Below are 13022 nucleotides of genomic sequence, written 5' to 3' on the forward strand. Positions count from 1 at the left end.
TCACGTGACATCAACCACAACAGGGAAAATCAATGAAAAGAGGAGCCACAACTCACATTTCAAGTCATTGTTGATCTCCACCGGGAAAGTTTCGTGATCATAGAGGAATGGGTGGTACCTCAGAACTCCTTCAACTTCCCGTGTTCCATCTACGGTAGCACGAAACTCAAAAGTACTCGCGGTCGATCGAATCAACTGAGTCTCCAGGTCGAGCTCAATATCTCGTAGGTTAGTGACCTTGTGGTGTCCACTTTTCATCAGCAGGCTCACCTAAAATGGTAGGATACCTTATGTGTTAGCGTATCGTTTACGTTTGTGCCACGGCTACAGACTAAGTGATAAACATTGGGGGGGCTTACTTCGATGTCGATGTATTTATACGGAGAGGGGGCCCGCGTTTCTGCATCTTGTTGTGTGTTCCCGTCAGGACCATGCAGGTAGTAATGGTAAATGTGCCTGCAAAAACGCAAAAGACATCATAGATAAAGTGAACTTATGTATTCCCGGTGTATCAGGCCCACGTGCAGGTCGTTAAACTAACACGAACCAAGTCAACTGGAAAGTTGCAGAGTTGCAGAAACTGCCAACCCAGGTGTTTCTAACAAGGTACTTTTTTTTTTTTTTTTCGGTCATTAAAGAAAGCCCACTAAATACGAAAAAATACCACATGACATGTCTGTACATGTTGTCACACAGTATTTTTTGGCAGAGAATTTTATGGAGATAACAAAACATACATGGGTGTCTCTAGCCATTTAATTGGGGCCATAGATTTCCACCACTAAACTGAGGTCAGACCATACTCATGTTCGATTTGGTAGTCTCCCTAGTGGATTCGAACTTGAAAATTGTTATTTGCATACCCCATTTCATGAATGCAGAAAAATAGAAAGTGTGTGATGCCGCAATAGACGATTTCAGAAAATCCCAGTGCTCCTTGAGCACGCGTTGCATCCTGGGAGATTACTGGAATGAACTGTCTTTCACGTTTCGTTTTCGCTGACCTTGACTCCTCGTGGACAATCGGCCGAGAGAGAAGGAACCGAAACAGTATGGAAACCTTCTCCTCTTTTGTTGCAAGCAAGTTCCCATTGTTCAAAGCGGCGCTAAGCTCTCTGGGATTTTCTGAACTCGTCTATTTGCCTTTGCAGCGCTTTTCACGAAAAATGAGCCAAAGTTTTAAAAAAATCATAGTACATCAAAAAGACTGACTGCATAGTGTTACCAGTGGTGTGAGGATACTCAAAACAATTTTTGGTATTTTGATTAAATTAAGTGAAAGTGATTCGTTTTTTAATTATAATGATTAGTCAAAATGTCAAAGAGAAAATTGTAGCGGGCGATACAACGACACAAAGCCTTTTGATTGCAACTTTGTACAGTGGAACCCTGTTAACGCGTAACTTGCAGAGACACAGAAAAAGCGGTACTACGTCATAACTAGGGTTCCGGGTTTTCCGATTTTATTTCTGGGCGTTACCGGAGGATGTTTTTCAGAGTTTACTGGCTTTTTTTTAAAAAAAAAAAAAAAAGAAACTGCATTTTTCGCAGTGTGTGATTTACAGCTCAGTTAATATCCGAAATTTTGAGAAAACTTGATGATGCACACACGGTTGGGCAGCGAAAGTACAGTTGTCACATTTATTGCTTCAACACTAGAGAGACACAAGCTTAACAATACATTTGGTATGACGCCCACCGAGCTGTTCCGCAATTCCAAATGCACGCTTTCCGTGTGCAGTGTCCATTGTTATGCGGCAATACTTACATACGACAACCTCTGCATCGCAATCGCGGGACGATGTGAACACCTCAAAATCAGGGTACTCCTTGACGTAGTTGCAGGGCAGCTTTCACTTGCGTCCCATCTTGTCGTCAGCACTGCAACTAGTTGCCCTTTCAAAAAGACCACTCTCCAGTAAGGAGTTTGAGCATAAGCCCACTCCCCTAAAGGGAGTGAGGAGACTCCTTTTCGAGAGTAATTGTACTCTCCAAAAGGGAGTTATATATGTGCCAAGAAAAATCAGTTAAAGTACACCCTTTTTTTAAGAGTGTGGGCTTGCTGATTTCCAGATAATCAGCAAAGGCAGCTTTTCACTTTCAGTCATGTTTACACCAAATGCCTTTTGTGTGCTTGCCGCCAGTACATGTCTCTCCCTCGAATGCCATGGTCCCGTTGGGAAAAAGCTTGTAGAAAAATGCAAACTCGTCCATATTGAAGATGTAATCCCAGCAGTAGTCTGACCGAAGCTGCTGCATCTTCCCACTTCCCATTCCTGTGCATCGTCGTTGTCTGCTGCAGCGCCTTCTCCCGACATCATTCTTGAATCTGACCAGCCACCCATTCAAACAAACTCCTTCTGGTGTAGCTGCATGGCGAAAGTACAAGCTTTTTCCATAAGAAGAGGGCCGCTAACTGGCAGGTTTTGTGACTTGGCTTTCTTCAGCCACAATACCAATGACTGTTCAACATCTGGGTAAGCGGACCTACGCAGACGACATCTCTTCATGTTTGATGCTCCTGCACTTTTCATCAATAATTCCCTTTGAAATCCAAATCCTGCAGACTAATTAGGGGCAAGCCTCTTGCAAAGGTAAGCATTGCTTTCTTCACTTCCCTTTGAATATCCTGGATGATGTCTAGCTTTTCCTTCACGCTCAAAATGGGAGGCTCGGATGATTGCTTCAGCATTCTTTGATGGTCAGTTGCCTTGCAGCACAAACAAGAAAAACGCAATCAAAACTGAAAATGGTTTGTGCATTCCAGAGGTTGTGCCCTGCACTGCGCTCGACTCGATCTTTCCTCCTTTCTCTGGTTTTGCTCTGTGTCGTGCCCACACTGGGTGGCCTCTGGGAGAGAAGAATCCAGGGCAGACATGTGGAGTCCTGCATGACCTCACCCGCGAAAACAAACGGGAAGTACACAAAAGAGGCGATGTATACAAACAGACGTAAACAATAGCCATGTGTTCGAGAAGTTGACGTGCTTTCTTTCTATGGGGTCATAGCTTTCTCAGTGCAAGGATCGCTATCACAAGAGTAGATAAAGGAAAATGGTACGTGCTAATCGATAGGCACCCAAGAGACGCAACAGCTAAAGCGGTCACGAAATGCATGGAGTTCAATAGCTGCTCAGCTGGGGATTCAGCGTAACTACAGTGGAGACCGCTTATGCAGTATGTTGCGGGATCGCCGAAAATCCGCGCTATAACCAAAAGTCCCATTTTTAGGCCAATACATGTCCGTGATTGAGCACCGACCTTTCTTTTATACCATGTTGTGCACCGGACTGAACAGCGCGGATATTCCTTGCAGAGAAAACAATTTATTCAACGTTCTCAAGGAGCCTGGACAAACGCCTGATTTTTGTCGGGCGTAGTTTCCTGACCGTGCCTTGCACGTGCGTCCCTAACAACAGTGAGGCAACTGAATGCCTCGTCGCTCAGTCCATTCTGGGTAGAGAAGTCACTTAGTTTGTGCATGCACACTATCGCATCTTTGCGGGACATCTCTGCTCCTGCAAAGTCCCGATCTTCACCAGAGTCGTTTTCCAGCACGCACGCTTCACGGTTCCGGACGGCTTGCACTATCGCTTCAGCAGTGGCTGTTCATTCACAGATGCAGACATCGGTGTCCGTCGAAAGTGTCCGCAGAAGAAACAAAGTCGTTCTCTACAAGATCGTTCCATAAGTTTAGCGCGTTGATCGTGTATCAGATAGCACGTGTGACATAATGCAGAGAGAAGTCAGAAGCTTTCCCGTCACCCAACCGACCTACGCAGCGGCCAACCTCCTCGCAAAACACCCTTGCCCGCCTCGTCACGAGGAGATAACAGACGCGTTATCCGCGACAGGTGATTCACGCTTCGGGATTCCCTGACAAATACGCTTGTCCTTTAGTGACCGCACTGCAACCGGTACCTCGCGTCCGGATGGCCCATTATAAGCGGTATTCCTATACATTATGTTCTATGGGAAGGATATTGGGAGTCGGGAAAAGCCGCATTATTAGCAGTCCCGCACTGTAAGCAGTTACGTCATAAGTGGTCTCCACTGTACTTCTGAACCAAAAATACAGCTTATGCATGTGTGTGTAAACGCGGTTCCGCTGTACTTTTAACAGATCCTTTCTCCCCAGCTCCAAAGGCTAACTTTCGGGTTAACGAAAAAATGAGCTTCAGGTCACAGTGCTTTTGAGCATCCTGTTATCAAACGAAGACTAGTTACAGTTCTCATTGACATTTTGGATTGACATTGCGTCCTCGCGTGTGCGATACAGGTGCTATGTAGGTGCGATACAGGTGCTATGTAGGTGCGATACAGGTGCAATGTAGGTGCGATACAGGTGCAATGTAGGTGCGATACAGGTGCAATGTAGGTGCGATACAGGTGCAATGTAGGTGCGATACAGGTGCAATGTAGGTGCGACACAGGTGCTATGCAGGTGCTATGCAGGTGCAAACTGGACTTTTGGACAGGCGCGATACAGGTCGGTTTTTTGCAAACCCATCCGTTAGAGGTACAAAGTTGCAATCATAGGGTTTCGTGTCGCTGTATAGCCCACTACAACTTTCTCAGACATTTTGACTCTAATCCTTATAATAAAAAAACTGACTAATTAGTTTCAGTTAATTAATTACTTACAACACAAAATAGTTTGAATATCCTCACACCACTGGTAACACTACGTAGTCCATCTTTTTGGTGTGCAATGAAATTTTCATCTTTAAACTTTGGCTCCTTTTTCGTGAAACACCCTGAATATATGTAGTGAACACAACACAAATTTCAAACAAACACAAATTTCATTTGAGGGTCTTGGAGAGGTGCATTGAATTCCAATTCTACTCATTTCTGCATATAAAACACAAACAGCCCAAAACCATAAGAAGTCTTCAAAAATGGTTTCACAAAAGGGTCAATTAGAAGATTTTTTTAGCCTGAATTCTAAATTCAGGGGGTAAAAATAGGGTAAATAAACATGTGCTCTAAATTCATGCGAATTCGGGTGAAAAAACTTCCAGTATGCTAAATTCGGGGAGAAATCGGGCTCAGTTACTCAAACTAGCTGTACCCGTTTGGTACAAACAGTGATGTAACTGCATTTGCTGCCAAACAAGTTAATGTGCATTCCTACAGACATCTAAGTGAGGGTAATTTGCAGGGTAAAAATAGGGTTTCACTCAAAAGAGGCAACCTTCAATTCGGGGTGCTAATTCAGGGAAGAACCAGGTTAAACCCTGAAACTTCAGGCTCTAAAGATTTTCTTTTGCTGCTTCTCTGAATGGAATCCCTCCATGAGCAGGTTGTGCACATCACTCCACAAGTCTCTAGGCATGTCATGTCGCACAAAAAAAGGTGTGCATTCCACTTTGTCAGAAGCATTGCCTATCATTAACATCAAAATATTTTGCAAGCAACGCAACCTGCAGGCATATTAAAGTTACATTATTTGCATTTGGAATACAGTCGCCGACCGATTTTTCGGACATGCTCGATTATTCGGACTCGTTCGCGGAACGGCCGCGGGTCCCATAGAGGTGACGTATAAGAACTTCCAAAATTTCTGACGCCGTGCAGCTCCGTCGCTCGATATTTCGGACTCTGTAAAGTTTATTTTGAAGCAAAATTCGTTTTTTCGGACTGCTCGATTATTCGGACTCTTGCGCGATCCCCGCCGAGTCCAAAAAATCGGACGGCGACTAATTGTTTTGTGTTCATCTGGCGAAGTGAAGAGATGGTCTGAAGATAGATAGTACTGTAGGCAGAAGCTTGCTAAGATTCCAAAAGCATGACCACAATTCCTTTGTACACCACTCTTTGCATTGATGACAGTGTTTCCCTAAAACTGACTCTCCCAAATAACGTTCAGGAAGTTCTGCAATGAAGGTCAGGACTTACGCCAGCTGTGTACACCATATGTTGAAGTTGTGCTTTAGAAACTGGACATGCTCTGCAGAGATGCCCCAGATGGCAACACAGGTGAACTGCTCCTTGCCCGTTTCATCAGCAATGATCTTGCAAAGGCCCTCGTCTTCTGCTGGTACGTGGCTGTGGTCACCCAACTGCAAATGTGTGTAATCGTCAGCATGTGCATATTTTTAAATAAAGGTTCTTAATGAACAAATCCAGACAGCACTCCCCAATATCAGGTTTTAAAGAGAGAGTGTCATGTCCATGACCTTCAATTCGATACAACAAAATGTTCGATATAACGAAAGAAATTGCGGTCCCCGTGAGTTTCGTTATATCGAGGATCGACAGTATTCGAATCTAAGGTGTACCCCTAACTTTAGAACACAGGATTTTGGGGAAAAAAAGGGTAGTTTTAGATTCAAGAAAATACAGTAAGCAATATGGGTGTATGCAATATGGGTTATGGTAAGCACTACGGATGTGCTGCAGCGAATGGGTACACATGATGCTTTTGCTCAATAAATCATTTGCAAAGTGTTTGTATCCAACTCACTCCTGCCCAGCATCCGCAGTTGTAACTACAGTAGAATCTCGATAATACGATCACAGAGGATACGAATTTCGGGATGATACAAATTCTTTTCCAGTCCCGGTTGGAATGCCTATTCTTCCCATGTATTCGAGTTCGGATGATAAGAACGCATTATCTTGCCTTCATGGATGATACGAACGAGCCAAGGATGCGACAGAGGTACAGTGGAACCTCGTTAGCGCGTACCTGGCGGGGACGCGGGAAAAGTACGTGCAAAGCGGTACTACGTCATAACCGAAACTTACTAATTATGTCACTTATCGTCACCAGAAACCCGAAAAACGCATGCCGTTATAGAAGCCACCAATTCACGATCTTTACTTCACGCTCAAACGCAGAAATCCGTGATGTTTGGTGAGCGATGCGCCGGCCTCGGCACGGGGCACGCGTCCTCGTCACCATCAGAGTTGGACGCCGTTTCGGGAGCAACAGCGGCGATAATGTCGTAGTCCGTCAATTCGGCTGATGTTGCGACCTTCTCCTTTACGTGCCTTACGCTCAAAACGCGAGGCTTGGCCATTGTACGATATTGCAGCAGGAACGAACAAGCGACGCACAACCATAGCTCGCCGTTTCGTGCCTTCGAAGCTCACTATCACAATCATCTGATAAGGCGTGAGATCGGGCCCTGCTACTCACCGATACGCCAAGTCGACCTTCACGTGAGTTCGTAGCAGGGCCCGATCTCACGCCTTATCAGATAATTGTGATAGTGAGCTTCGAAGGCCCGAAACGCCGAGCTCTGCGCACAACACGTACGCTTACTGGCAGCGTCCCAAGAAAGTAAGATCCTAAGCTGACATGTGGTCCTGCATGACCTTGCCAGGTCATGAGCCCCATTCTTTCTCCCAGAAAGAAGGAGATTACAGATAAGAAAGGGGAGATATGGGGAAGATTACGGAAACAATCACGTGTTCTAGAAGCCGACGGGCTTTTTTTTCCCCCCCGCGTTCGCAAGGACCGGTTTCGTAAGAACAGACCAACGAAAATGGTACGCGATAAGCGACACAGGCGTCAAGAAATGCTACGTGTAAAGCGGTCATGAAATGCATTGACTTCAATGGGTGTTCGGTCGGGGCACCCGAATGACTACTTCTAAACCGGAACTACGGCTTATGCGGGTACGCGCTAACGAGGTTCCACTGTAGTTCTCCCGTGATGCGAGAGCGCGCGAGTCATGCTGCTGCGTCTTTCGAAAAGGGAGGGCTATCCTCACCACGAACTCCCTTACATCATGTTGCGCAATGCAAGCAATGGCCCTCCCTTTGGTGGTGGTGGAGGAGATAAGATCAAAGGGATTGCACGGCCCGGAACCTTCTCACCTTATTTCTGTTTTGACCTTTTTACCCCTCTTGCAACAATAAACCGCAAAGCTGGGTGACATCACTATGGCGGAAAACAGCAACCAGAACACGTGGAGGGAACATATCAGGACAACTTCTGGCAACATTACGCGTCACCATTCCGCAAGTCGGCTTCACCTAACGCCTGCGTGCTTCAGGAGAAGCTCGCTTTAGAACACTGTCGCGCGACTCGCGGGTGGAAAGCACGTGCCAGGTCTTCTGAATCATCTCTCGAATTTGGGCAGCATTGGCCAAAAACGGAAACACAAAAGCGTTACGACCGACCTCTTTCACTGATAGTAACGGAAAATGAACAGACACTGTCTATTTTCTTGCCTCAATTTTTATTTTGGTTTAATTCATTTGATACGAATTTCAGATGATACGGATTTTTTCCGCTACCCCGTGAGATTCGTATCATCGAAATTCTGCTGTATTCTCGTAGGGGCATACAAAGATGCTGTGTCACATTGTTTATGGGTTCACCGTAGCTTTTCTCTCGTTGGTCAGTGGAAATGTCAGTTCGTATTATACATGGGTTCGCATTATATGCAGTCAAATAAGCTATATCCTTACTGCAAGCAACACAGGGGTCTTCGCATTAAGCATTAATCCATACTTAATGCATTCTTTGCAGCACAGACTGTAAAACACATTCTACTCTGACAGGCTTACAGGCAGAGGTGCCTATCGGAGATTGTAGAGTGCCTCAAGATATTGCAGACAAAGGTGTTTAAAACAACAACTCTGGGTGGACTTTTTTTCTTTCTTTTACCATAGTGTACACGCCACAGGAATCTTCAAAGAAAAAATATTCAAGCAAGGAAAGAGAAATACATGAGATGGGTCTGCCATCATGCTTGCTCATTGCAGTAAGTGGAGTCAAGGACCAACAAGGGGCGGAACAATTAAAATAATCCAGTCCGGCAGGGACCTCATCAAAACATTGGGCAAAGCAATAATCTGCATGAAGCGGTTTCATTATAACGAGGGTTTACTGGAAGTTAAAATTGCAAGCTGAATCTGCGGAAACCACATACAGTTAAACCTCGATATAACGAAGAAGCATACGCGCGCAATTTACTTCGTTATTTAAAAAAATTTGTTAAATCAAGTATACCAGAAAGTAAAGCTAATGAAATTACCATGCTGACGATATCATTAAAATGCGAACCACTCTGCGCCGTCAACCCTACATTGTCGAAAAATACACGTGACATGATCGATTTACTTCACTTTGAAAATTTTATTTTGTAAAATAATCTGTTATCTTCGTCTGGTACTGCTGTTGCATAGCTGGTACCACTACCCGCTCATAAGACCAAATGGCCTCCACGGCCCGCTCCATATTCTGCTGCGCCAGTGCGTAGCGCCGCAAAACATCTATGGCGTCTAACACTTGTGTGCCCGATGGCACATCGTACGTTTCATCTTGTTGCGCTTCGTCACCGTCCTCCGTGTCACCGCCATCTCTAACGGAACGCACGATTTCCTTGTCGTCCAGCTCTTCCGTGGCTACGACACGGCATCACTGTTCACGTAGTCATCCAGCGTCGTCCCGTCCGGGACAACGTCGGAAAATTCACTTAGGGACTGCCACGTTGCAACAAGTTCCGGTGAAATGCTTTCAGCGTTCTGGCTGTCGTCAAGCGATGCAATGCATGGTCGAGAACGAAGCTTACTTTTCGAAAGCAGTTGCTGATTATGCTAGCGCTGGTAGCTACCTACGAGGCAGCTAGCATTTCAACAGCTTGGTACACGTCCACTTTCGTATTCCTGTTCAACCTGATATCCAACAGCATTCTGGACAACACGCGATGTCCTCGTCAAGTCCCGTAGCCACCGCGCGGGGTAGTCACGTCGAAGTACGATGAGAGAATGATTGATGGAGCTGAGGAAGGAGGAAGGCACAGGAAAAAAAGAGAGAGAGGGGCGAGAGAGAGAGATTCTGAGAGAGGGTCGAGGGAGCGCGTTCCCTCTCGTAGCGTGGAATTTTCGGCATTTCCCGTGCTTTCGGCGTCGGTCGTTGAAATAACTTCTCGCCGAAGCTGGCGTTCACGGACGTGCGGGCTTCGCTATGTCGAGGTCTCATATCTAGTGGGAATTCGCTATACCAAGGTAAAAAATACATGGTTTTCAATGGAGAAGAAAGGGTCAGGAAAAAACTTCGTTATGTCGAGTAATTCGCTAAATCGAGGTTCGTTATATCGAGGTTTAACTGTATTCGAAATGACAGCAACAAAAGCAATTGAGAGGAAGAGCCTAAGATGAGAAAACAAACCTTCTTCTGACATTTTCATCAGTGCTTTTGGAATTCATTAAATAGAATGTTAATGTGATGCTTTTCACCTTCCTGTTAAGAATGTTCCCCCTGTAGATGAAGTCCTTCTGCTTCTCTCGTTGCTCAAACTCATCCTTGGAAATGACAAGCTCGTGAACGTCTCTAGACTCCTTTGGTTTCGTGATCATCTACAGTAGCAAATGCAAAGGAAGCAATTTAGCAGCAGTCTCAAATGCAAATAATCAGACGAAGTATTTCTCACGCTGGAACCCAAGCGTAAGTCGCAACATACTAACCAGTCATAAGCAAGTTACAAAAAAAAAAGCCTGCAAAAATAGTAACTGGGTTATAGTTTTTCTTTTTGAAATGTGACTAGTTATAGCTACAGTTCCAACATTAAAATAACTTTTCCTTCACAGTTACATTTGAAAAGAACCTAAGAAGTGTAAATCAAAAATTTGTTTGAGTGCCTGCACTGCCCAAGCATAGTTATACAGTGTTATAAACATAGGACTTCCTATGGCGCAGTCTAAGGCTACGGGAGTTTGTCTAAAGCCATCCTAAGGCTGCGTATGTGATGAAAAATTACTGTTTGAGAAAACTGCAGTGCATTTGAAGCCTTGACAAAATTACATGAGAGAACTGATGGGTAAAAAATATTGCAATAACTGAGTAACTTATAGTTACATTTTACAGCAAATTAGTTACAGTCACAAGTTCTTTTTGTAGGAAAGTAACTAGTTGCAGTTAAAAGTTACACACAAAAGAACATGCAAATTTCTTGTACCTCAAGCTGGATCTAACCGTCAAATTTGCACGGTAGTGTGCACATAAACATTAGGAATTGTGGCACTTCAGAGGGAAGGGCCTGCAAAACTTTGAAGTACAACATGAACCATTTTTTTCTTTTTTTTTTTTAAATGCAAAGCAAGACGAAAACAATTTAGAACTAGAAAAAGAAGTTTCGATAACTTTAGAAACACGACAGGAGGATTTTCCAGAAGCTTGGGAAGGCGTGGAAACCGTGGTGGGTGCACAGAACAGGCAAACGTGCAAAACAATTACGCAAGTGAAGAGAAAATGGTAATGTACCCGTGTAGAGTTTCCAATGAAGAAGATAGCCTGTTTTCCACCAGCGCCAAAGTATGAGATCTCGCTGTTGAGAAATCGAGGACATCGCTTCTGGGACTCATCAAAACTGCTGTCTGGGTCACTGCAATTAGTAGGAAAATGCAATCACTCAAAATCAACCCCATAAAAGACACCAATCGCAATTTGTTTCCCAGAAAAAAACTCGCATAACCATGACTCCGCATGTTCACCCTTAACTCACCAGTCCAGGTATAACGAGGATGAGGAGGTATGATGTTATGACGTTATAAGGAGAACTCGTTCTGGTTCGCCGGTCAGTGGGGGTCAGCGCCTTGTCCCTTTGCCGCCGTAAACCAGTTTTGACAGTTCTCCCGGAGAATTGGGGATAGAAGGAGCGGCCGAATCATTACCGAGCCAGGAGAAAGGCTTTTTCAGAACCTCGAACAGCCGAGTAGCAGACGACAGCGGAGTAGCTGACAACATTTCTCTAGGCCAATCAGCGAGCGTTCTCCTTATAGCGTCAGCGCGAGGTTCCAGGCAGATCACAGGCTGGTACTGCTCTTCACCACCGTTGCGCACTGTCACTTTTTGAGGCGTAGTTTCAATTCAATTTCCGCAATAATTATGACTCTGTGGTGTGAATTACTCCGCATGGCGCATCTTACTGGCCTACTTAACAGTTTTATAGGAAGAAAACAGGGTGTTAAAAATGACTTCTGTGCTACTTTAACCCGTTCGGCCGTGCCGCTGGTCTAATTTTTGATGTCACCTCAGTTGCACTTAACAAAAATAATGTAAGCTGAGCACGTACAAAAACAACAACGTAACATTTACCGGTGTGTTACAGCGCAGCGCTACATCGAAGCCAGTCGTAGCACAATGTACAAACACAACAGTACTCACATGGGGTGCAGAGACTTCTCTTTTCTGGTGAACTTTGAAAGTCGGTAAATAGCCCAGTTGTTGAGCTGCCAAGAGGTCATGCCACAGCCATTGTCAATGACAAAGATGGTACTACGATCTTGCTGGCTGCTGCTGTCATCCAGGTACTGCATAATATGAGGAATTGTTCAAATTAATCAGCCTGGTCCATCAGCAAAAATATCTCCGTTCAAAGGCTACACAGTGCCAGTGTCCCCATTCACCATCTTAAAACAATGTTGTTGTTGTTGTTGTTGGGGACATATGCTATTGGGCTAGGAATGGTGCTGTCTCAAGTAAGGTCCTAGAATTTCTGCCAGACACCGATGACAAGGGCGTGGATTTTCATGAAAATGCACGCTTTTTTTTCTCGGTATGGTTTCATATCAGGACGACAAAAAAACACTTCTGGTCTTGGTTTGGGATCGATCAAAAGGCTATATAGTGGCTATAAACGCATGTTTCGCACACTGTGGCCCATTTCGCATGAAAGTGCACGAAAAGTGCATATTCTGCCACATTTTCTGATGCGTGGGCTTACTACTATTTACTGGGCTTACTATTTTCAGTGATGCTTTTGCTGGTTTTGGGACGACAACGTCTTTTTCCGCGAAACATTTTCCATGTTTCGGAGAGGTGAGGTGCGGTGTTCAGCCTGCGTGCATGGCCAATGGGTCGTCCTTCACCTTCGCCACATTACCGTTACGAAGATGGGCGGCGTTCACATTTTCATCAACATGATCCAGTGCTCAACGCAAAGCCATAACAAAACAAGCCAATATGTCCACCACCATGAGTTTGAGCTCCATGATTTATATCTGTGGCGCAAGTATTCTTTGTTGCGTGCAGAACAAAATGATGCTTTATTTCACTGTATT

General features: G+C 44.8%; 1 protein-coding gene across 3 annotated transcripts in view; it reads right to left on the minus strand.

Annotated features, from left to right (window-relative positions):
- LOC135388394 (structural maintenance of chromosomes flexible hinge domain-containing protein 1-like) overlaps positions 1-13022 on the minus strand; it is a 127805-nt gene that overhangs the window by 100011 nt on the left and 14772 nt on the right. For 2 of the 3 annotated variants that reach the window (XM_064617953.1, XM_064617952.1), the window contains exons 6-11: positions 12127-12272; positions 11224-11344; positions 10200-10319; positions 5901-6064; positions 360-456; positions 57-270 (exon numbers count right to left, since the gene is read on the minus strand). In XM_064617953.1, the coding sequence (XP_064474023.1) occupies positions 57-270; positions 360-456; positions 5901-6064; positions 10200-10319; positions 11224-11344; positions 12127-12272 (862 nt within the window). Of the gene's footprint in view, positions 1-56; positions 271-359; positions 457-5900; positions 6065-6828; positions 7093-10199; positions 10320-11223; positions 11345-12126; positions 12273-13022 lie in introns of those variants that run through there. The other variant, XM_064617954.1, reaches the window with a different exon arrangement.

The sequence above is a fragment of the Ornithodoros turicata genome, chromosome 3 (genome assembly GCF_037126465.1).
Source record: "Ornithodoros turicata isolate Travis chromosome 3, ASM3712646v1, whole genome shotgun sequence".
In the NCBI taxonomy this organism is placed as follows: Eukaryota; Metazoa; Arthropoda; class Arachnida; order Ixodida; family Argasidae; genus Ornithodoros; species Ornithodoros turicata.